Raw genomic sequence first — 24,431 nt, forward strand, 5'->3', positions numbered from 1 at the left:
TCCTGGGCTTGAGCCTCACTTTTATTTTCTGAGGGTGGGCAGTAAAAAATGAGCTGAGTGGTGTCTGCTGCCATCCAGCTTTTCTCTGAGCACCGTCAGATCTGTGGTGGCAGATGTGGACCTTTGGAAGGAAGCAGTGTGCTGGGCAGATGCTGCAGCTGTCTGTGCTGGCAGGCCCTTGCCCTGCCTTATCCCAGTACTGAAAAACACTAGCCAGGCAGGCCTGGAAAAGGCACTGTGGGTCTGCATTACAAAAGATGGGATTTTTTTTAGTCCCTTTACCCTGAAGTATCTTGTTAGGAGTGCAAGTCCTGCCTGAGGAAGGACTCAAGCTCTCATTCTTGCTGTGAGGAGGGGGGAAGTATCCACATCAACTGTGCTCCTATTCTGGGCTATGCCTGGCTGGTACCTGCAGTCTTTAACACTCAAAAGTCTTGTTCTTTTGCTACAGTTGGTTTTTTTGGTGCTTTTGCTCTTGTTGCTCTTGTTGCAACATGGATTGTGCCTGCTGCTGTAGCTGAGGGCAGGAGCAGCATGTCCTTAGTGCTGGTTTCAGCCCAGGCTGGGCTCCAGCTGCATGTTCAGCACCTCTGTTTGGGTGAGGGCCAGGATAAGGCAGGTATCCCATGGATTCCCCTTTAGCTGTACTGGTCCATCTGCTCTTCCCCTGGGCTTTCACTGGCCTCCAGGATCACCTCCATCAGCCCCACATAGTCACCCTCAGCTAGGGAGATTCCAGAGTCATTGGGGGATGGACTCTCTGCTCTCCTGGGCTCTTTGGGAGCTGGGGGATTAGTGTTTACATTCCCAGTGTCTCTAATGTTCCTGGCAACCTCTGGGTGCTGGTCTGGAGCGCTAGCTGCATCTTCCAAACTCAGGCTGCGAGCCTCAGGGCCCAGGTTGCCCTTGTGGGACCTTTCCAGCGCTGGAGAGGTGACTGGAGTGAAGGAGAAGCAGAGGGTGGTGCTGCCTCCTGGGGTTTTGTTACTGGGGGTGTGAAAGGCAGTGGAATGCTCCGAACTGGGAGCAGCTGAAGCCGTGTTCTCCAGGTTTAGCCAGGGTGGGTGTGAGGGTTTGGAGCTCTTCAGACTTTTGAAGCTGCCTTGCTTCTCACGCTCAGGGGGCTCTGGCAGGAAGGGGAATTTGGGGCTGTTGGATGCTGTGGACTGCGCTCCTGGGCTTCCCGTGGTGGCAGCTTCCTTGGAGCTGCTCTTTCCTTCTTCTACTGTCACAGCCATGGAGTCAGGACCTTTGCTCCGTTCTGTTGGCCAAACAAAGGTTTCTTTTGCAGCAGAACCCAGGGAGCTCTGGCTCTTGTCCATGTCACTGGCCCTGGAAGGGGAGGCGTTGACAATGACATCCCGAAGGGAAGTGGAACACGCAGCGATGCTGGAGAGCGCTGGTGGCTTCTTGCGCCCTTGGCGTCGGGAAGGGAAAATCATGGGGATAGAGCTGATGGGTGTCTGTGGAGCGCTGTAGAACCCAGGCCTCTCATAAAAGGGGGTGGACATGAAAGCATCAAACTCCCTTAGTTTTCCCTCTTCGCTGTCCCACTGCTCCTGGGAGTCTCCCCTTGGCTGATTGATGCCACAAGGGCTTCCGGCCTTCCCCATGTCCTGGTAGGTATAATGGGAGAAGGGCGGCGCGGGATCTCCTCGCCGGCGCAGCAGGTTCATCCGGGAAGAGGACCTGGAGAAGTTTGGGGACTGGACACCCAGGAGGCGGCCCAGATGTCCCAGCAAGGGAGTGGAGTGGTTGGCCTCCTCATTCTCTTTAATCTGCTCCAGGGGCTGGAACTCCATCTCTTCCTTCTGCATGCTGGGAAAGGCAAAGTGGACTGTTACACAGCTACAGAGGGAGGCGAGGGATCTCCTGGAGAGGCTGGCAGCACTGGGAATTATTCTGCCAGTGGCAAGCCTCTCCCTGTACTGCCATTAGCACCCCAAAACAGGCATGCTCATCACACAGGTCAGTGAGGAAAAGAGGTTAGATTTATCCTTTTCCTTGGAAAATGCTGACTGTTGTGGATGAGTCTAAAAGCTCCTCAAATGTAATGTCCTGCACAAGACCTGATGCAGGTGTTGTGACACTTTGTCCCTGCACTCACCTGATGTCAAAAGTGGAGCCCAGGAAGGATGGGCGCTTGTATTCGGCGGTGGCTGCAGTGTAGGGTGGTTGGGGATCAGGCTCATTCCAGTACAGGTCCTTCTCTAGAATGGGTAAATCCTGGTGCATCTCATCCACTGCCATGAGGGAGACCTGTGGGGGACAGCAGGAATGTCACACGGAGTGAGCAGCCTTTTGTGTGCCTGTTGTCGGGGGACAAAGAAGCACAGTGGTGGTGGAAGTGGTGCAGCACGGAAGCCAGGCAAGTGGCTGGGGTTGCTGTGGTTTCCTGTCATTTGGGTTGTTTCTCACACAGAGATTTGATTAATTGGAGGGAAAATGGTGCTGAAGGAGACAGGAAAGCAACAGGCTCACTAGGACAGAACGGTGGGATGTGTTTATTGCATGGCAGAAAGCAGAGGAGGCAGTTTTAGGTGGACACAGGGGAGGAAAGCAAGGAGGGGAAGGAATGACATGTCATTCAAAGGCAGCTGAGGCCTGAAATGAGCAGCCTGGATCCACCCCGTGTGCCAGAGCATGGACTGCAGCTGCAGTTGGCCTCTGTGTACAAAGATTGCCAGAAACCCCAAATTCCCTGGTGCGGATTGGGAGGACTTCTCTCGTCTCAGGCAAGGAAGTGGGGGCAGAGGTGTTGCAGGAGAATTTGGTCACTGTCCTGCCTTGGTGTTCCTCTTCAGGTGAGGCTCACCTGGCAAATCTTCCTCCCCTTTACCTGCAGGTTCCTGTCAATGAGCCAGTTGGCTTCAAAGTCATCATCATCCTCCCCAAAAGGGTTGATCAGCTGCTCGGCCACCTGCATGTGGAGAGCACACAGCAAAGGTCACCATTGTCATCCCTGCCCCTTTCCCTGCAGGGAGAAGTCAGGTGTGATGTCCCTTGAATTCCAAGTCCTGTTTTTCCTCCCAAAAAGGGGGTGGGTTAAAAGTGGAGGCATCACAGGGGCTGGGAGACACTGGAATTTGTAACTCCCCCTGGCTCACACAACTCTCCTGCAACTGAAGGAACTCCTTTTTTCCCTCTAGTAAGGACTAAAGCCTAGGAAAAGTGCAGCTGGTGTCCAGAGTGAGGCAGTTGGAAAATTAGAAAGTCCTGACAGTTCCCTCAGCCCCTCTTGGCTTCCTGTTGTTGCCTTAGATCAAAGAACACAGCTGGGTTCCTGGTGAGCTCACACTGGGAAAAACCCTTGGCTGGGTCAGATTCCAGCTCCAGCCATGTTTTCTTGGACTTACCTTTAACCAGCCAGCGTAGAAGAAGAATTGCAGAAATGTAAAAACAGGCACAAAGAGATCCAGCTCATGGCCAGGATATGCTTTCTCTGGATCCAGGAATTGCCTCCCGATCAGACAGGCCAGGAAGAAGCTGTAAACAGCCACGGTCACCACCTGGGGAAGGACGCCAAGGGACACACCAGGGCAGCGTGAGTTCCCAGCATATTCCTGCAGTTCCACCCCACACAGCTCCAAAGCCAGGCTCTGTAGCCTCTGGAAAGCCTTGGATTTGGTTCTGACAGGCTTTTATGCTGGAGGGTGCATTTCCCTGCAGAAAGCTACAGACATTCCCTTTCTCTCCAACTTTTACCTACACTGTGTGCTGTCCCTGGAATGATATCTGTGCAGGTGTCACAGGCCAGTGGCAGCAGCAAGCACATGACATCCTGGATGGGCTGGAAGCTGTCTCATGGCTCAGTCCATGCTGGCAGGCTGCTTCCAAGTCCAGGAAGGGAACCCTGGCATTGCTATTTGCTCCTTCCTTCCTGCTCCTCATGCTGAGCTTTTATTAATATTTGCCTGCTTGGATTTCAGGCTGTGCTGAGCTTTGTGCTTTTCCCTGTCATCACAGGACTGGAAACTTCCCCTTTTCAAGTTAAAAGTAACTAAGACTCTCACGTGGTCCCTTGATACAAACAAGGGGGTTCAAAACAGGAATATACTTTCCCAACATGTTCCCCATTAACCTCCAGCACTGCCAGATCAGCAGCAGCAGCTCCTGTTTCATGGTGAAGGGCATTCCTGTTATCTGAGCAGCTGGATTGTAGGAGACAAAGGAGCAAGGTGGTGCCAAAGTGTCTGCCTGGGCTGATAAACAGCTGAGTACATGCCTGGCACAACCTTCCTGGGATCTTGCCCAGGATGTGATCCCTGCAAGGTGGTGCAGGGAGTGCGTCTGTGTGTTCCTGTGTTTTCCATGGATCTATGTGGATTTGTTACCCCTGGATAGAGGTTATTTCTGGAGAGGTGGATGTGTCTGAGTTAGGGAAAGGAGGCTGGGCTGGGTGTGTGCTGAGCTACCAGTGGAAGAGAGATGATGTGTGCATGTGGGGATGAGGGATTTAAGAGTATCCTGCATTTTTCATGGGTGGGCTAGGTATGAAGCACTTCTACAAAGATAGGCTGAGAGAGCTAAGGCTGTTCAGCCTAGAGATGAGAAGGTTTTGGGGAGGCTTTGGCCTTCCAGTACCTTAAAGGAGCTTATACAAAGGAGGGAGAGCGACTTTTTACACAGGCAGATAGTGACAGCACAAGGAACAATGGTTTTAAACTGATGGAGGGCAGGTTTAGATTAGATATGAGGAAGGAATTCTTAACTAAGAGGGTGTGAGCCCCTGGCATAGGTTTTCCAGAAAAGCTGTGGCTGCCCCACTCCTGGAAGTGCACAAGGCCAGGTTGGACAAGGCTTGAAGCAGCCTGGTCTAGTGGAAGGTGTACCTGGATGAGCTTCATAGTCCCTTCCAACCTAAACCATTCCAGGATTCCAGTTGTGGGTGTAAGTGGGGATGTGCACGGGCAGTGGTGGAGCAATGAGTGTGGGGATTCCTCACCTGGGTGTAGACCAGGGGGATGCTGATCCAGTCATATCCATAGAGTTTCCCACACTGGCTGCGCAAGGTGTTGAGCTCCTGCAGCAGGGAAAAGGGAATGGCATGTCAGGATTACTTCCCATCTCCTTGCAGAGCCTCTCCAGCACCACTGTCCTCCATTGCTCCAGCCCTTTCCCTTGTGCTTATACCTTCTCTGGTAGGGGAGCTCAGTCTCAGCCTTGGAGGAATTCCCTGCTGAGTGTCTCCCCCTGAGCCCAAGATCCCTTCCTAGCTTGCTTCACAGCAGAGTTTCTCTTCACAAAATGAGCAGCCAACAGGTGAGGCAAAGAATGCCCTCAGGAGCAGCCATTTCTCTCTCCTGTCTATAGACAAATATCCCAGAGGGAGATCTCCCTCTCTGTGGGCAGATGAATTCTGCTTCAGGCAACAGAAACCACATGACTTTCTCTGCACATGAGTACCAAGAAGGATGAGCTGCTCCAGAGCCTTTTTCTGTGCAGCTGGGCAGGGATTGTTGCCAAATCTTGCCTGTGTAGCAGGCATTGCCCAAAATTATCTCAGAGTTTTTAATAAAAATGTTTTCTACAGGACCTCAGTTGTTGAGTATGTTTTTGACCTCTCCTAGACTTCCAGATACATTCTTCCTTGTGGCTTTTCATCTGGATTGCAGAAATCTCCACCAGCATTGGCTGTTCTGGAATGTGTCAAGGACCTGCTTCACAGGTACCTCCCATTGCCCAGGATCTCAAAGACCTGCCTGTCCCCTCTGTCACTCACATTCAGGATGCCTTGGAGCAGCACGCTGTCCCGGATCCTCCCGTCATTCCTCGCCTTCACAGCCAGATTGGAGAACCACACGCATGGGATCCAAAACTTGTTGTGGGGGGAATTCAAGCTCTCAAACTTCTTGTGTTCTTCTGGTGTCATGAGACCTGGATGGGAAAGAGCAGATGGGAGAAGGACAGATATAGAGGGCAGGAGGAACTGATCTGGTCTGAAATGAAAACATCTGAATCTCAGGTGGATGCCTTGGCTCTCCCTAAAAACCCCAGTAAAGACTCAGAACTTGGGGAGTCATTCAGAAGGACAAGTCTCCTTTTTAAAACATTCAGTCATGGAAGGGGGATAATGGGATTTCACTTTGGATGTCTGCAGCACATCAGATCAGAGGCATCAGGGATGTAAAGCACTGCTGAGGCTGCAGCTGCCTGGTGTCCATAGACAGGTTGAGAATGGGATAACTTGTGTCCCTGAAGTGCCTTTTCTTTTTAGGAGGCCAACAATATCACATCTCAGTGGATTTCCAAGGGAAACCAGACAATGTGGGCAGAGTGGGAACTGCTGCACCTTGAGGAACATCTCCCAAGAACATTCAGAGTGCCCAGCAGTTAAGCTCAGAGGCTTGGGGCTCAAATTATCACCGGCCTAGAGGGAACGGCACCACCCCATTTCCAAAGAACCTTTCCCAGGGGCCCCTGCCCCTAGAGGAGCAGCGAGGAGCAGTGCTGACCTGCCCTCACGACGTGCTCCATGCTGGGGAAGCGCTTGTAGACAGCGGTGCTGACGGAGCGCAGGATCAGCACACTGACCAGGTTGCTGTAGCGCATCAGGGTGCGGCGCAGGAGCCTCCCGTACTCATCCTCCCCATCCACGTTGCAGGACACCAGGTTCATGATCCGGTCTGGCCATGGGATGCTCTCGTACTGGGCCCACCAGCGGGACACCACCAGGGCCACGTAGAAACCTAGAGGGGAGCTGAGAGAGTCAGGCATCTGAAAAGAGCTTCTTCCTCCTGCTCTGTCTGCTCTCCTTCTTTTCTGCTCACACAGGGATGGGTGCAGGAATGTCTAGAGGGGAATTCAGTCCTCTGTGCTAAAAGAAATCTGGATTTCTTTGCTTCATAGAACCAGCACAGTTTAGGTTGGAAGGGACCTTAAAGATGATCTCATTCCAACCCCCTGCTGTGGATAGAGACATCTTCCACTAGACCAGATTGCTCAGAGCTCCATCCAGTGTGGCCTTGAAAACTTCCAGGGATAAGGCAGCCACAATTTCTCTGGGCACATCTGGTGCCACTTGGAGCTTGCCCTCCTGTGCTGGGGGACATTCACAGCCGTGACAATAAAGGATATTTCCCACTTGAGGAATTTTACGAAGGCAGGGGGAGGCACTTGCTCTGCCAGCAGAGCTCTGCTGAACCAAGAAGAAATGCTGTCCCATTCCCCTCCCTGCTGGATTCCAGACAGCTCCTTACCCAGCACGAAGGATACAGGGATTAGCTCGGCGTAGCTGTTGCAGTACAGCGCCAGCTTCTCAAACATCAGCCTTTGGCTCTCACTCAGAATCAGCCTAAAAGGGAAAAACAGAAGCAGTTCTCCCTCTCCCTTCTCTTCTTTCTCCCCTTCCCTTCTGAGAACAGAGTCTGGCAAGGGCCTGACCAGCAGGATCCCAGCCCCAATCCTGTGTTTCTCCTGTGTCCTGCCCCAGGCCAGGCTGTGCATGTGAAGTTGCTCACCTGTAGACAAGGCTGATGGTGAAGTAGAGCGAGATGAAAATCAGGAACTCGGAGTAGAGCAGTTTGTAGATGCTGCCTTTCCATTGGAGCAGGAGCTGGGAGAAGGTGCCCAGGCGGGCATCAGCCACACGGTTGGTGTAGGTCACTGTCATCACAGCTCCTGTGCAGGCACACAACAAGCAGGGCTTGGAGTTTGAACAGGAGGAGGACACAGGGACACCCCAAGTGTCCCACCAAGCAAGATGGAAAGGAAGGAGAAAACAGAATGAGCTGAGATCAAAAGCCAGGTAAGATGGAGGCAGTAGCACAGAGAAGCAGGAGGCAATTGATGGCAGGCAATAATTTGATGAGTTTGTCATCTTTTCTCTGTTCTTGAGCTGGTTATAGTGACCAAGGATGTTTTTAGTGTTTGATTTTTGTCATCATTCAAGTGGGGCTGGTTGGTTAGAGAGGACTAAGCCCACTTGCCACCCCCTTCCACAAAACACTTGTGGTAATCTCAGGGTCATAAACTCCAAAGTTTATGCTTGTCCCAGTAATTTTCTAAGTATAGTTTTTGTTCTATATATATTTCTGTAAACCTAATTGCTGGGAAACATCTTCCTGGAATACTGCTGAGAAAAAATCCCCAACCCAAAGGAAAGGAAAAACCCCAGAAAAATTTCTTGGGATTGATCCAATTGATGAAGGCATCCCAGCAAGGATAGCTGTCTGTGCTCTGCCGGTCCTAGTCCTGCAGGCAGAGCAGCCCTCCCTGTTGGAGATCTGTGGGATGGAGTTTGGCCAGGTCCTCTCCTTCAACCATATGTTGCATAATAATCACAGTGTCTGAAAAAGAGGCATTTGGGCTCCTGAAATGCTCCCCAGACATGCAGCATTCCCATTTCACTTCTAGTCTAAGTTGCATAAATAATTCTTTATAATCAATTAATAATCAGACTCATAGTTGCATAAACCTGAATTTATTTCAAAAATACCCCATCAAACAACAAGACACCAGTGTTATCCATGCCAGGCAGATTGGTGAATAATTCCTTGGATTAGAAATAATTATCCAGTGTGAAACTATTGGTATTTCTGAATCCTAACATGTCACTAGGCATTGCTATTTAACAGAGGTAATAATGTTAATGATTATGGGCCCCTGGGCTTGTCCCTGAGTGATGGGGATAAAGAAGCACTTCAAGGGGCAGTTCACACCCTGAAGCAGCTGAAGGCAGGTAAGTTTGGGCCCATGTTCCTCCTTTGTTTCTTATTTAAGCATCCCAGTGGAAGATTTACACTTAGGTGGGGACAACTCAGGTCCCAGTGAGCTACTGCTGTGAAGAAAACCAGCAAAGTCTAGATTTTCGGCTATTTCAGCCAAGCAGCATCTTTGTCCTGGGTTTGGTTTTTTGATGCTGTTCCTCCTTTGGGTTTCCCTGTAGTCACTCAGGTCCCTGAGTCTCCCCTTAAGGGTGATATAGAGGAGCAGAGCTGTCCCTGTCCCCAGCTGCACAAATGCCCATTTCAGTAAAACCTTGTATCCATTCCATATGGATTTCTGGGCACAGAGCTTGGAAGATTTTAACTGCCCCAGAGGCTGCACACATGGGCTGTCCAGAAGAGAAAAGCATGCCCAAAACCCCATACATTTTTGGGGCCCCTTACACAAAGCTGTATCTTTTCTCTGGGCTTTGGGGCTCGAAAGCGCTCAGGGAGATTCTTTGTTGCATAATTCAAATACAGATTCCCTTTCTTACCAAAGAAGGAAAACTCCAGCTCTTGTCCATGTAAATAATGGATGTCGCCCACCTCTACTCTGTTCTGCTCCCATGTGGGATATGGGGCTTTTCCCAGTGCTTTTCCCTCCAGCCCTGAATGGTTAAAGGCACCTTTCTGTCCACCTGCCAGCCTGTGCTGGGCTGCCCTGGGATGTCACTGGGCAGCTGGCACGTTCCTTTTGTGGCTGAGGTCTGTGGGAGGTGGCTCACTGGCACACTGGAGTCAGGATGAGCAGGAAGAGCCCACACAGGGAGCTGCTGCCTGCCACTGCCTGCATCCCCTGCTCATCCCTCTGGACTAAACAACACACCTGGAAGTCGACTGACCTGGAATTCAGCTGTGGGAGCCCACAGCAAGCAAGATTCTGGGACATCAGGTGCATCAGCCACCACAAACAGACCCGAGCAGGTATCGCAAAGACAATGAGCAGGCAATGAGCAGACAGAGCAGAGGGACAGAACCAGAGGAGGTTACGGATAGGCAGGAAGATGGATCTCTGTGGGAGAGAGCGATCCTCCCGCTGCTGTTAGGAGGACCAGATACTCACAGTCATGGGCTCCTGAGCCGTGCTGGAGGCTGGGGAAGTTTGGTCCTGCACGTGTCCCTGCTGGGTCCTTTGTGGCCCGGGGCACCACCTGCCTCCTCGTGCCCCCTTGGCTCATAGGGGGATTGGACCTGCCCCACACGGTGTGCTAAGGAGCCTGAGACCCACTTGGGAGCTGCAGCCGGTCACTTGATGCTGTAATCCCTCCTCATTACAAAAGAGACTCTGTTGTCTTTTGCCCTGTTCCCTCCTAATCTTCTGAGTAAGCCCTGCGTGTTTATAGAGGCGGCCGGAGGAGGGGGAGGCAGGGCTGGCTGCTCCGCTGCTGCTAACTCCTGGCACAGCCATGGTGGCTGCCAGAAGAGAGGCATTTTTCCTCTTAATTCTTTCCTGTTTGGTCCCTCTCTCTGTGTCACAATCTTACAGGAACCCCAGGAGATTATGCAGGGCTGGAATTTTCCACCAAAGCTGTAAAATGCAGCATGCTTGGGGGCTGCCCTCTCTTCCCTAGGTCAGTGAAATACCTGGTCCATGCTCTGCCTGGCTCTCACAGGATGTTTCCTCATCATCCCTCACTGTCCCTGGATGAATTTGCCACCTCTTCTGGCTGTGGTTTGGATGCTGGGGATTTCCACTCTGCCACTGGCTCTCTGAGACTCTTTCCATGTGTTTGCTTTATTTTGCTCTTGCTTTTCCAGTAGTGCTTGAGAGCTGCCACTGTGCTTCCTTGCATGACATCCTGGGAAACACTGGTCCTTGCCTTGTCCTCAAACTTCCACCAAGCCAGGGTCCTTAGTCCCTTTTCTGGTCCTTCCCAATCGTGACCATCCTTCCCTTCCACCACCTCCTCAATGCCTCTGTTCAGATCCTTAGGACATTCCCCTTCCATGAAGCTCTGAACCAAAATATTTTCTTGATGAACTGGTCTTCTATCATTTAGGCAGCTGTGGGACACTGTGGAGAGGGAGCACAGGTCTGAACCTTGCAGGTAAGAGCAGCAGGAGACCCAGGCTCCTGTAATAATCAACTTTCTCTTGTGCTTTGTCTTTGACACTTATTTAACATTGGTAGTTGGGATCAATTTGTCCCAGCTGTAGTTTTCTCCTTGCTGTGGCTGATCCTTGACAAGGAAAATGGGTTTTTTCACTGCAGGAGCAGAAGCTGCCCGACATCTGCCTCATGTGGGATTTCTGGTGCAGTCCTGGGAATTGCTGCCAGTGGCGAGGAGATCATCATTTAAAACGTGGGATTCAGTGCTCTGTGAAGGGAGATGAGAGCATCCCCCTCTCTGAAGGGGATGCGGTCCACTTCCAGGGATGGAATTGGTGAACAGGCAGGCTGAGGTAGATCTTGAGGGGCTTTAGTGCCTGAGCCCTCATCCCCACACACAGCAGGGAGACCAAAATGCTTCAGGTGAGACATTTGCTGCAGCTGTTGGGAGCAGTTTGGCTGCTCCTGGGGACATGGAACAACAACTCCCTGAGTGTCCTGCTGTTTGTGGAGGGATGTGGGGGCCTCTGCTGCCCTCCTCTGAGAGCAGTTCTGCTGGCAGCTGGTGTGCTCCACAGCTGCCCTTGGGACAGCAGGAAATATGTGTGGAATTTAATATTAAAGTAAATAACTGAGGGGCTACCAGCATGGCAGAGCTGCTTGGATCTCTTTCCACATCCCTGTGGCCTCAGACCTTGAGGCAGAGGTTGGTCTGAAAGCCTGCCTTTCTCAGCAGAGCAGGAAGCAAAGAGGTGCTGACATCCATCCTCAGCCTCAGAGCCCTGGAATCATCCTCATTTTCTCCGTGCTAAAGATGTAGAGATTGAATTGCTGTGCTGGGAGTTGAATCCCCATTTTGGGAATGCCAAAGGGCCTCTCTCAATGCTGAGTTAGCAGCAGCTAAAGCTGGGAAAGGTACAGTGCTCTCCTTGCTCTCTCCCAGAGAATAGTAAGTGATTTAGGGACAGGATGTCCCAAAGGTTGGTGAAATCCCTTTCCCTTCTCCAGTTTCAGTGCTGGGATAGACACAGAGGCAGCTGGCATCAGAGGTGTCTCTCCAAATTACATTCTTCCTTGGAATCTGATGTGATTTTTAAAAAATTGAAGTGGGATGTGTCTGGGGAGATGCTGTTTTCCATGGATAGGATTTACTCATATGTTTGAGCTGGCCAGAAATGTTTGAAGAGGATACAGTGACCCTGCAGTGCTTTTGTGAGGACCCCCAGGCTTTCTCCCCTTATGCTGCAGAATTCCTCACTAATTCTGTGCCATCCTGGGCTGCCCTGGGAGCTGGGGGTGCCTGTCCCTGTGCCGAGCTCCATCTGACCCTTTGCATTTTGCTTTTAGGGGCTTGGATGGTGACAAATATCTCACTTTCCCTCTGATGTTCCACAGTTCAGTGCATACAGCATGAAAATGAGAGGAGGGTCCTTAGTGAGGTCCCTCTTCTCTTGCCTTAGGAATTGTGGTGGGGATTAGGTGCCAAAGGAAGGATCAAACGTGCTGGTGCTGGAAATCAGAGACCTCAGAGGAGCCTTGCTGCAGCCCTTGCAGCCAGCTAAGCAAACATGTGGCACAGCCAAGGAGCCAGCCAGGAGGGGGTGGATAGAGCCTGGAGTTTTAGGCCATTTGTTCTCCTTTCCACGGCAATAACATCCGGTTTGAGTTTGCTGGGTAAGGCGTGTCAGCAGGTCAGATCCTGCTTTCCGAACTCAAACATAATCTCCCTTCTTCCTTCCCAGCCTCAGTCTGGCTTTCTTTTTCTTTTTCCTCACCTCCCTTCTTCCCACTTTGCTTTCCCTTTTCCTTTCTCCTTTTCTTTCTTGTCATTTCCCCTTCTTCTTTCCCCTTCTTCTTTCCCCTTCTTCTTTTTCTTTCCCCTTTCTCCTTTCCTTTCCTGCTTCTTTTCTGGGAAGAAGAGTCCCCTCTTCTGGGATTCCAGACAGCTGGAAGTGGCACATGCCACTCTCCTCCTTGTGACAAGTTACTTTTTCAAGTGGCTGGGATTCAGCATCTCCAGCACATCCCTCTCAAAGCTTCCTGTCAGCACTATCAGTTCTCATCCTTCCTGCCTTTGTTGGCTCCTGGAAGAACTTCTACCTTTCTAATCCGAAGATCCTCTGTTGCTGCCGGCCAAGCCTTGGGAGTTAATAATTACAAAGACTAATTACTTCTGGTGCTACTTTGCAGAGCTGAAGATCTTTCCCCTCCTCCCAAAAGTTCCCTGAAGATAGCAAAGGTTGCAGCCAGAGACACAAACATCCAGGACACTCCGTTCCCAGCCTTCAGAGCATGGGCTTGGCCCGTGCTGTCCCTGTGGATCCTGGCCATGAGGCAGGGCAGGGCTGGAGGTGACACAGACACCCAGGAGATGCTGGGACAGAGAATTGCTCCCTGTGTGGCATCCACAGCAAAATCCGCAGTGGACACAAGGATCATCATGTCTGACTCTCCTGCCTCCGGATTTGGGTCTGTCCCAGAGGCAGAGGCTGGACAAGCTGAGAGCAGGGAGGGAGCTGTCACTGTGTGTGAAGGCTCCAAAGGCATACGGCTACCTGGAGGGAATTCCAGGGCAATAGTAAGGTAGGATGTGATGGGAAATGTCCTCTGAGGGCAGAAGCAGTTTTTCGTTCAAAATTCCAATGCTGTCAGCCCACAGGTGGCAATGGGATCCACTGTGGAACAGGGGTGACAGCAGGAGTGGGCTCCGAGCCCAGTGCTCCCCTTGAAGTATAAAAACCTTGGACAGTCAGCAGCCTTTCCCCCCCAGCCAGATTTTCCCCATCCTTCCACCTCCCTGCCTTTACATCCCAGGTTTTCCCTCTGTACTGGCTTTGTGCGGTACCGCTTTGGTAGTGGGGGGCTACAGGGAAGCAGAGATCCACCTTCAGCCCGCGGAGGAGCCCACGATGGAGCAGAGGCATGCCCTAAGGAGGCTGTGACCCCACAGGGAGCCTGTGCTGGAGCAGGGTCCTGGCAGGACATGTGGAGAGAGGAGCCCACGCTAGAGCTGCCTATTCCTCAAGGACCGACCCTGTGGAAGGGACTCACCCTGGGGAAGTGTATTAAGAGCTCCTTGGAGGACTTCTCCCGTGGGAGGAACCCCAGGCTGGAGCAGGGGCGGAGTGTGAGGCATCCTCCTCCTGAGGCAGAAGGAACAGCAGAGACAGCAGCCCCCATTCCCCATCCCGCTATCGGGAAGGAGGCGGAGGAAGCCAGGATCGATTCCGAGCCGGGGCGAACAGCGGAGCGGAGGGACGGATGTTGGACATTTCCTTTGACCTCCTGACGGCCTCGCGTTGAGTTGATGGGTGACAAGTCCCGGTAATTCCCAGCTCCAGCCGTCCCGCCCGGCACGCAGCGACCCCTCAGAGCCCCGGCGGCGCTCAGGGCGCAGCCGCGCCGGCATCACGTGGGCGGCGGGGCCGCGGCTGCTCGGGATCGGCTCCGGATCCTCCGAGAGCGGCTCCGCTCCTTCTGGCTCCTCCGGGCACGGACCCGGCTGCGGCTGCGCTTCTGATCCCGCCTGGCACGGATCCGGCGGCGGCTCCGGCTCGGGTCCCTTCGGGCACGACTCCTGCTCCGGCTCCTCCGGGCACGGCTCCCATTCCGGCTGCGGCTTCTCCGGGCGCGTCTCGGCTTCTCGCTCCGGCTTCTCCCCCGGGCACGACTGCCGCTCCCGGTGCAGCTGCCCTGGCCATGGGGGCGGCGGCGGGCGCGTCTCCGCCGTGAGGAGCAGCAGCGGCGGCGGGACCCAGCGATGTTGCGGGGGTAGGTGAGGGTCTGCACGGGGAAGGAGTGGCGTCTGAGTGCCGGGGCTCTGTGTCTCCGTAGAATCCTGGAATGGTTTGTGTTGGAAGGGATCTTAAAGTTTATCTTCTCCTGCCGCGGGCAAGGACACCTTCAGCTGTCCCAGGTTGCTCCAAGCCTTGTCCAACCTGACGTGGACACTTAAAGGGATGGGGCAGCCACGGCTTCTCTGGGAAATCCATTCCATCACCCTCACAGGGAAGAAGTTACGTGGAAGCCAAATAAGGAGATGGGGTAAGGAGGCAGGAGCATCCCCAGACACAGGACTTAGCGTTTTATTGCTGAGGCAAAGAGAAGAAACACCTATGTGTGTTCTGCTATAACATACTACCATAAAAATATAATGAACCACTGCCAGATGCTTTGCCAAACACTTGAGGGATGATGCTGTGCACACATGGGATGTTAAACCACTCTGGAGTGATGCTGGTCCATGGTGGTGCAGGTCAGGTGTCCATCCCAGTGGGGATGGAAAAGTCAGGCCCTGCTCCCAGACCTGTGGGTAAGAGTTTAACCTGGAGAGAGCCAGAGGCTGCTTGCACGGGAAACAACCCCGTCGGATCAGTGCTGCAGGAAACATGTGGGGCCCGCTGGAAAAAGTGCAGATCCTGCACATTTTTTTGCTTTTTCTACAGAAACCAACTTTAGAAGGTTGTGGGGTGTTGGGGGATTTATTTTTTTTTTGTGTAGGTTTGCATTTCTTGTGTCAGCGTGTGACTCTTAGTACATGATCCATTTTTCCTGGAAAGGCAGCTCGCTACCAGTCAGCAAGAGAGAGAATGTTTCTGGTGGTCCTTTGGTCTGTGGGATTGGATTTCAGAGCACCACCTGGACCCTGAGCAGAATTCAGCATAGCCAAGGCTTCCACAGGGATTCTGCTTGCATGGTGTGGAGAAAGAATGAGCTATTCCATCATCATTTTCCAGGATATGTTTTTGGCATTACAAAGTGTGGGTGGGACTGTTTAATTCCTCCATATCCTCCAGTTTTCTTCCATAGTGTGTGAAAATATGCTGAAATATCTGTCTCCTGAGGTAACTTTCAGCTGAGAATTAGAGAGTCATAAAGGAACATTATTTTTTCTTCCTGTGGGTTAGATTAAGTGTATTTCTATCAGTAGACCGGTAAAATGTCCTTTTTCCTTGCTGCTTCTTTTATATATTACTTTTATCCTCCGTGCTCTGGTTTCCTTGCTCCTTTCTGGTGTGATTTCTTCCCAGTGTTCAGAGAGTTCTCCATGTGTGCTTTCCCACATGCTTTCCCCTGAGCTGATATAGCTGGGAACTGCTCCTTTGTTCCCTCTTTGGAAGGTGGCTGTGGACAGCTGTTGGTCATGGACAGCTTGGGGGGCACAGAAAGGGAGAAATTAGAGTGGAAAAGGTGATCGGACTCTCTGGGACTGAGGAGAAAAGCCCAGCCTGTGTGGAGCAAGGAAAAAGAGCATGGCCTGGCTGGAATGCAGGAGAGGAAGACACAGAGATGGGGCAAAGGGAAGAGGAAAAAGTGAACCTGAGCAACAAGAGGTGATGGCTGCTCTGCAGGAGGAGGTGGTACGTGAGGAGCAGTGTCCAGGAGTGTGGGAGGAGGTGCACAAAGGGAAGGACACCAGAGCTCAGCCAGGGCTTGTGAGCCAGAGATAAGCAGCAGCAGGTTAATCTGCAGGGCAGTGTCTGTGTCTGAGCAGGATAGAAAACTGCCACATGGGGAAGGCTTGGACATGCTGTCCCTGCTTTCACATGGAGGGAGATTCCATGGGGAGAGTTCAGTGAGGAAGAGGAGAAATGTAAACACTGCAGTGACACCACAGTACCCTGCATGCAGGCATTCAAATTATGTTTTCCATTCCTAAAACTTCTCCAGCATCTGTGGTAATCTGGGAGTTGACAGAGCCCTACCAAGCACTGGGGTGCAGTGTACCAGGTGACTTCTGGTTTCTTCTTTCTAGGACATCTCTGCTTGCTGGCTCCTGAAACTAAAAAATAGGGCTTTGACACAGCTTGGGGAAAATACGTGGGTTTAGACAGCTCTGTGGGGGATTTCAGTGGGAAATAGGTGGGAAAATAGGCTAAAAAATTGTTAAAAATAGATCATCTTTTCCTTCTGAAGCAGGTGCAGGGGGTAGAGGACGTCTGGGTTGGCAGCAGAGAAGATAGGGGTCTTTATATTTGGAATGGGAAAGCTGTATTTCTTTTTTTTTGCTACTTCAGTAGGGAAGTCTGACCTTAGGTCTATTGGGTGTATCCTGGAATCCTAAAAATCCATCTGCAGGGTGTTTCTCTTGAGCAGCAGGTGAGAATGGGATCTCTGGAGGAGCTGTCCTTAGTTCTCCTGCCTTACCCTGAGTTAATAAGGACGTCCTGCCAAAACGGTAAAGCACTTCCATAGGGATGCAAGGCAAATGAACTGGTGCAGCTGTTGCTGCCTAAATTCTTCCCCATCACTCTCCCCACCTCATTCCCTCTGCCTGTGTCAGGGGCTGGATGTGAGTGTTGGAGGAAGGATCTGGATCATTGCCATGCTCATTTTCCCTGTGCTGTTACCCTACAGCCAGGTCAATTTTGAGGAAGAGAGCCAGAATCCACCTGCTGTGGGACACTGGAAGCCCCTGATGCCATCCAAAGGCAACAAGGAGGAGCCAGAGAGTGGATGCCAGGATGCTGGAGGTGTGCATGAACCCCAGTCCACGGAGCAGCTCAATGTGTCCCGGCTGCGCAGCTCCTCGGTGGAGATCCGGGAAAAGGGCTCTGAGTTCCTGAGAGATGAGCTGCACAAAGCACAGAAGGTGAGCCCCAGCGTTTTTGGGAACTCCTGGGGAGGGTGGCACAGGTTGGAGTGGTGGGGACTTTCCTAGAGGTGGTGACAGGAATCTTGGGTCAGAGATCAGGTGCTGGAATGTGGAGGAAATGCTGGGATTGACAGGCTGGGGCAGGGCATCAGCATCCCTATCCCTCTCCATTTCCTCAACAGGAACTGAAGCTGAAGGACAAAGAATGTGAGAGATTGTCAAAAGTCAGGGAACAGCTGGAGCAGGAACTGGAGGAGTTAACAGCCAGCCTGTTTGAGGTACCACCCTCTTCCTTTTCCCATAGTTTTTTAAGCTAAGCTTACATCCAGCTCCTTTAAGACAGCTTTCCCTGGACTTCCAGCCACCTCTTCCCACAATTTCCTCCTCTCCCCTTTTATTCTTTCCCACTTGGAGAAGCAGAGCTGGCCAGTGCTGCAGGTGGAGGCTTTACCTGGGTTTCTTTCACCTTCTAGCAGCTGTGGGGTGGCATAAAGAGCACAGTAGATACGTTTCCAAAATGTGGGAATGCCTGGAGCTGCAGCCAAGCACAGCTCCCAGTCGTTCTCCGTGCCTGCTCTGTAGCCTGAGCAGCTGCTGTGTAATAGAGATGATTCCCTGGCTTGTCCCAGCCCTTGCTGGGGGTGGGAACATGCTGGATGTCCTCATCCTCACTGCTCCAATGAGTGTCCAGAAGGCCTGTTGGTTGTTGGTTTTGTTTTGGTTGTTTTTTTGTTGTGATGTGATTCTTTCCAAGCTGTATCCTGGCAAAATCCCATTCACCAGCAGCTCTAATGTCTGGATCTGTCTGGGTGAGGAAAGCCAGAGCCCATCTGTGCCTTTGAAACACAGGGCTGTGAGAGCCGAGGGAGCACTCCCTCCCAAAATTTTGGCCTCCTGAGCACAGGGTGATCTTGGAGATCGTGTAGCCAAGGGCTGTCCCCTTCCTTCCTATGGTGGCCTTGGCCAGACGCTGTTTCCAGACTGCAGGGAGGCCCCAGCTGGGCTTCATCCCGCTCCTCTCTTCCTGTGGGAGAAGCTTCTAAGCCAGTTTCCACCATTTGGCTCCCACCTGAGCTCCAGCTCCTGCTGTGCCACAGTCCTGCCTGGGGCAATGGGAACCAGCTGCTCCCAAAGAGAAGTGGGAGCAAAGTGCAATAACAAGGCAGGCAGGAGCAGTGCCCTCACCAAGATGGGGAGCAGCGAGTCTGGATCAGGATCAGAGCCACAGGAAGCAGTCAGGGTCAGGAATCAGTGCAGAGATCACCCAGCAAGATTGCAGTGGCTGCAGGAACCAGGCTGAGGTGAGGATGGAGTCGCAGAGCTGCTGGAATAGGGGCAGGCACAGCTGTGGTGTGGAACAGGTGGGTTCTAATGTTACAGCAATTCCGAAGGGCAAGGAAAGGCAGGTCCTTGCTTCTGGCATTCTTCTCAGCAGCCCCTATCAGTGAGTGATGACCTTGGCCAGCTAAACTCCTTAACTTAGCTAGCTATGCTCCTGGAAAGGGGATGCACTCCAGGCTTTGGCACTGGGAGCCTTCCCTGGGAAGTTCTGAGGGAAGGCTCTGCACAGCCGATGGAACAAACCCTCTGGATGTGACAGGGCTGTCTGTCCCCTTGCCTGAACATGTGATGTGGTGGATCTGTGGCCTCCCTTGTTGGCTGTGTGAGCTGGGGTGCAACAAGTGGATTAAAACTCTCTCTGGTGCAGGAAGCCCACAAGATGGTGAGAGAAGCCAATACCAAACAGGCTGCGGCAGAGAAACAGCTCAGGGAGGCCCGGGGCAAGGTGAGTGAGTGACTCTCTGTGACTTCATTTTTGAGGTTGGTGTGGTGGCATCTCTTCCCAGCCTGGCCACAGGGCTGTTTAGTGGCTGAGCAGAGTGAAGTGCAGCTTCATCTCTCTGAGATGCTGTGGTCCCTTTCCAGCACTTTCTCACTTGAGTGAGAGGGAAAAGGCCTCACAGACATCCTTCCAGTTTCCTGCTGATCCAGCTCTCATTTGGGAAATGGATCCACGGAGAAATAATGAATTTAATTGTCACAGCTCTGGGATGGAAGGATGGAGCAGAGACCCAGGGAGTTGGAATTTCCTCACATGGCTGCTCAAATGGCTCCATCTTGGGAAGAGAGAAATTTCTTTCGAGTTACTGGTTCTGAAAAGAGCCTGGGACAAAAGGGGTAGATTCCCAAACAGCTGCTTTTAAAATTCTGGATGGTGGTGGCACTGGGTGGATGGGGAGAGGCTTCGTGGCTGGTCTTGTAACCACATCCCTGTGGTTTCAATGTTTGATGGGGTGCAGCAAACTGGAGCCCAGCAGGTGCTGAGGGTGACTCTTGCTTGTGTCCCCAGATTGACATGCTGCAGGCAGAGGTGACGGCCCTGAAGACACTGGTGATCACATCCACACCGTCCTCCCCGAACCGGGAGCTGCACCCTCAGCTGCAGAGCCCTTCCAAAGCTGGCTTCAGGAAGGGCCACGGGCGGAACAAGAGCACCAGCAGTGCCATGGTGTCAGCTGCCAGCCAGAACGCGGCTCCAGAGCCTGTCAGCCGGGAATGCAAAGAGGTGAGTGAGGGACGTTTGCTGCATCGGCCTCAGAGCCGCCGCTCCAGGAGCTCCGGGCTCAGGCTTCCCACAGAGCTCTGTGGTCTCACTGAACAGCTGTTTGTGCCTTGTTCCCTAAATTTGTGCTGAGGCAGGCACTGGAGGGTTTCCTTTTGTGCGGATTTCCTCTTTGTTGGGACAGGAAGCAGTTGAGGGATCACTGATGGCCAGATTAAGGGGGTGCCAGTGCTGTGAGCAGATACCGAGAGCTGCTGAGCAGAAGCCACTTCCAATAGCCAGATGTGGACACAGCTGTCCTGGGAAGCAAATAGGAGGCACTTGGTCAAGAAAAATGAAACTGAAGAAGAATGTGGTGGGGGAATATGTCTCACTAGTGATTTTTTGGGAACTGTGGTCTGTGTCATGAAGAATTGGTGAGGGAGCACAAAGGCTTGTTGAAGGTTTGGATCTGTCATTTCTTCATGGAGGCAACTTCCACGGGGTGCAGATCTCCTGGGGTTTCAAATCTCAGGCCTCAGCCTCCAGAGTGCCCAATGTTACGTATCAAGGATGGGATGGTTTTTTGTCCCTCAGAATCCTTATGTGAGAGGTGATAAAAGGGAACCTGGCATTCAGAGAGTTGGTGCTCTATGGGAAAGGTCTTAAATTGAGCCTAAAAATGGTAATTTCTGTTCCCTTTTTGCACCTCAAGTCTAAAGATGCAGCTCGTGGCCCTGTGGTGCCTTGAGGACCATGCTCAGTTCCTGCAGGGGAGGACCTGAGCCTTTCTCTGTATCTCATGTTTTTTACCCCCCCTCTTTGCCTGTCTCTCTAAACCTCTTCCTTCACTGTCTGTCTCTCCCTCTGTCCTCCAAGTCTGGTTTCCCTGCTCTCCTCTCCCTGCTCCTTTGCATCCTCCCTGGGAAGGCTATCCACATCACCTATGAGCCAGGCTGGCAGGCCTTGGGAGCAGATGCTTCCTCCTCCTCCTCCTCCTCCTCCTCACGGCAGGTAACCAACTTCTGGGAACGGGTGGGACGCACCTGCCTCTCACACTTCCAGCCTTTCAGTTCCAACTTCCTTTTATGCTAATCTCCATTTATTTTTTTCTTTCGTTTTGTTTTTCTCCATTTGTTTTTCCATCTTGTGGCTCTGAAGCTGTTGCTGGTCCCAGGTGAGCAGTCTCCATGGCACAGAGGGGATGTGCTGGAATCTGGACTTTTCCAGCTGCGTTCACTCATGTTCTTTCTGTTGCCCAGCTTAGTTTTATATTTTCCTTTCAGAAGCTTTTGTTGGGCTTGTAGGAGCTGCTCTGTCAGTCAGGTTGGTGCTTTGCCCGATGATCCATCTGGGATTTAAATGCCAGATCCCACGGAGTCTTCTATTGCCCCTCAGCTACTCCCATGGGTTGAGTGTGCACTTTGTCTATTCAGTGGTTGTGTGGTGGCTTTCCTGCAGCCACAGGAAGGAGAAAAAGCCATGTGAAGGAAAATGGGATAGAGAGGCAGGCATGGCATGCAGGCTTCTGGCACACACAGCCCAGAAGGGCTGTGTCACTCTGGCACAAAACTGCTGCTGGGTGGGAAACGAGATCCCTGGAGCCAGGCAGCTTCCTGCATAGTAACAGGTACCTTTTGATACAGCGTTCCTCCTTCTTCCCCCTCCTCTTGGACACTCCAGGTCGACTCCATTTTATTTGCCGAGTTCCAGGCCTGGAAGGAATCTCCAACTTTGGACAAATCCTGCTCCTTCCTGGACAGAATTTACCAAGAAGATGTAGGACCTTGTCTGGACTTCACCAAGCAGGAGGTGAGTGCTAGAAAAGCAGGAGCAGTGGGCAGCTCTGGAGTGTTACCTTCCTGGAATTCATTCCTGCTCTCCCTTGTTTTGCTGCAGCTGTCGGAGCTGGTGCGAGTGGCTGTGGAGCAGAACACCCTCACCATTGAGCCAGTGGCTTCCCACACTGTCCCTGTGGGGAAGGCAGCAGCAGAAGAGTGTGGTGGCCCCAAGTAAGAGCTGTGCCTCCCTGCCTTGTCCCCTCCTTGCTGCTGGTCTGTCCCCTGTCATGGAGTGGTGTGACAGGCAGCTTGGGGCCACCTCACACTAGCAGGAGTGTTGTGGTATTCCAAACAAAGAGGAGGGACTTTATTCAGACATTAAATTTAAGCCTTTTCTTACCTTCTAAGGTGTCCCTGTGACAGAGGGGACATGCAGGTTTCCTGCCACTCTCCTGAAAATTATTCCCCAAACAACCCATCCTGTGTTTATCCTTATCAGTTTCCTTTAGATTTTTTTAAATTTTATTTTTTGTCTTCACAATGGCTTCTGGTCACAAATCATAATGTAAGTGAAATATTTATTGTTCAGCCAGTGATCAAAGGTCTCTGGAGCATTAGCAAGTCACTAACTCAGCACCATGTGGCAGCTTGGAAGCTTTTGCTGAGCTGACCTAACTCTTTAACCCTGTTTAAATTCCACCCAAGCAGGATGGGAAGGAACCCATTGGCAATAAAAAACCCAAAAGGAATTAGTTCCCTTTTTTTCCCAGATGTAAAACACTAATTTTATGGTAATAGTGCTTAGTTTGGTTGTGATAGCTGTGGTTTTACACCAAGTGGTACCAATTAAGGAAGTCACTCTTTTCCAGGATGTTGCAATGCTCAAATATGTGGCTCCTTACAGGTATCTTGTTTACAAAGGTTTTGGTCATCCTGCACCTCCTGGGAATTTAATCTTCTTAAGATGTGGTAATATTTGGTCAATGATTACTTCTCCTTGCATGCGGTCACTTGGAACCTGTGCTTCCACTCTTGGCTAATGTTTGCCTTGAGAGCAGTGGAAAACAAGCCCAGGGACAAGCTCAGGACCTTTCTGAAACATCTCCTTCACCTCCTGTGGCTTCCCAGAGCATTTTTTTTTGCAGTTTGGGAGTGATGTTCCTCTTCCTACTGGGTCCTGAGGAATTTGGTGATAACTGTGCACTAGAAAATTCTGCTTTATTGCTTAAAGTGGTGATGGGAATAATCTGCCTTGCAAATATCAGGAGAAAAGGGAAGAAAACAAAGGAATGCAGCACCCCTTGCTGATTATTGATTGGTAAAGGCTGTTTTCACCCTCTGAAATCTCAAAATGGGGAAGCCAAGCTCCTTTCCTGTCTGCCCAAGGAGAGGTTGGCTTGTTTTGAGTTCTTGGTATGTGCAAATCCTGCTCAAATGTTGGATTTATCTGTTTTGAAGCCAGCTTTGGTGCCCAGCCAGCATGGTTACATCTCACCAGGAAAGCTGATACACCTGAGCCTGGAATGTGGGGGACATGTGCAGAGACCAGGGGACATTGGTTGTGCTCTGCTCCAGCCTCACTTTTTTAATATTTCCTGTGGTTTCCTCTGGAGGTGTGTGTCAGGGAAAAGGTGCTTTCACCTAAAGTCTCCTAAACTTCCCATTTATGGAATATTCCCAGGAGCAAAAGAATATCAGCCAAAGGTTGATTGTTTTTTTTTCCTTCTTCACGTTGCCTGACCCAGGGGTGGCTTCTGATCTCTGACTTCCATCTCCCCAGCTGGCTGAATTGCTGGATCTGTGCTGGCCACTGGATTGCTGAAGTGCTTTTCCCTTTTCCTGCAGGAAATGTGCTCTGAGTGGCCTCCCCAGGACCTGCAAGCACCGGATCATGCTGGGGGATTCTGGGAATTACTACTACATTTCCCCTTCCTGCAGGGCCAGGGTGAGTCCATCAGCTCCCCAGAGTGCCTTGACCTTCCAAAATTATTCCATGCCCAGCAGTGGACGAGTTCCAGTGGGTCAGCCCTGGAATTGAGGAAAAACTGTGGGATTTGAGGTTTTTCCTGTGGTTGAGTTGGCTCTTAGTGGATGATTAGGGGGCAGATCCAGCTCTTCCTTCTACTTTCAGATGACCTTCAGTGTGTTTACTTGCCATGATTTCATTCAGTACAAAGCTTTGATTGTTTGGCTTTATTGTTATTATTTAATTTCCCTTTGTAAAACACAATAATTTTCTGCTCTTTAGAGACTGTTGCTGTTCCAGTCAGGTCCGTGCCTGGCTGTGGGAACAAACTGTCCTTTCTGTGGAGGGGAGGGAGAAGGTGGATCATTTGTTAATTTTGCTGTTGGGGCTCTTGTTCAGTGGAGGATTTTAGAAGTTAATTCTTTCCTGAGCTGCATTTTTAAAGAGCTGATCCCACAAAAAGTTGGTTTTTGTGCACAGGTTTGACTCTTTTTCATCACTTGCACCAAAGTAATGTCTCAAATATTTGTTCCTTTTGTTTTCTCCCCCCTCTTTCCCTCTGGCCCTCAGATCACAGCAGTGTGCAACTTCTTCACTTACATCCGCTACATCCAGCAAGGCCTGGTGAGGCAGGATGGTAAGAGCTGGCTCCAGGGCGATGCTTTCTGTGGAGGCAACTGGGAGGAGCTGTTTGGAGTGACAGGAGTGGGGGCAGCTAGGGGTGTCTTTGAGAAGCAGATAAATGACAACAGAAGGGCATGAGGGGAGGAGTGTAGCATCTTCTCCTTG

General features: G+C 51.5%; 2 protein-coding genes across 5 annotated transcripts in view; one reads left to right on the forward strand and one right to left on the reverse strand.

Moving 5' to 3' along the window:
• LOC102101484 (bestrophin-1) lies at window positions 1-14,167 on the reverse strand. Of its 2 annotated transcripts, none has more exons than XM_088057950.1 (10): window positions 13,810-14,167; window positions 7,461-7,620; window positions 7,200-7,294; window positions 6,456-6,689; window positions 5,723-5,877; window positions 4,946-5,023; window positions 3,357-3,509; window positions 2,840-2,920; window positions 2,108-2,259; window positions 1-1,818 (listed from the first exon to the last, which is right to left on the reverse strand). In XM_088057950.1, the coding sequence occupies exons 1-10, from the start codon at window positions 14,165-14,167 to the stop codon at window positions 639-641; spliced, it is 2,646 nt and encodes an 881-aa protein (XP_087914076.1). In that variant the 3' UTR covers window positions 1-638. The 2 variants fall into 2 exon arrangements, with proteins under 2 accessions (XP_087914076.1, XP_005531850.2); XM_005531793.2 differs by lacking the exon at window positions 13,810-14,167 and adding an exon at window positions 9,772-9,959.
• RAB3IL1 (RAB3A interacting protein like 1) overlaps window positions 10,417-24,431 on the forward strand; it is a 21,453-nt gene continuing 7,438 nt past the window's right edge. The window contains exons 1-10 of one of the 3 annotated variants that reach the window (XM_088057952.1): window positions 10,417-10,756; window positions 10,921-11,181; window positions 17,116-17,350; window positions 17,536-17,631; window positions 19,062-19,139; window positions 19,704-19,919; window positions 21,579-21,707; window positions 21,795-21,907; window positions 23,522-23,621; window positions 24,213-24,279. In XM_088057952.1, the coding sequence (XP_087914078.1) occupies window positions 17,177-17,350; window positions 17,536-17,631; window positions 19,062-19,139; window positions 19,704-19,919; window positions 21,579-21,707; window positions 21,795-21,907; window positions 23,522-23,621; window positions 24,213-24,279 (973 nt within the window). In that variant the 5' untranslated portion in view covers window positions 10,417-10,756; window positions 10,921-11,181; window positions 17,116-17,176. Of the gene's footprint in view, window positions 10,757-10,865; window positions 11,182-14,228; window positions 14,530-17,115; window positions 17,351-17,535; window positions 17,632-19,061; window positions 19,140-19,703; window positions 19,920-21,578; window positions 21,708-21,794; window positions 21,908-23,521; window positions 23,622-24,212; window positions 24,280-24,431 lie in introns of those variants that run through there. The other 2 variants (XM_088057951.1, XM_005531794.3) reach the window with 2 other exon arrangements.

Source organism: Pseudopodoces humilis, chromosome 7, assembly GCF_049639895.1.
Source record: "Pseudopodoces humilis isolate 2021_Gansu_Grassland_sample_001 chromosome 7, ASM4963989v1, whole genome shotgun sequence".
Classification (NCBI taxonomy): Eukaryota; Metazoa; Chordata; class Aves; order Passeriformes; family Paridae; genus Pseudopodoces; species Pseudopodoces humilis.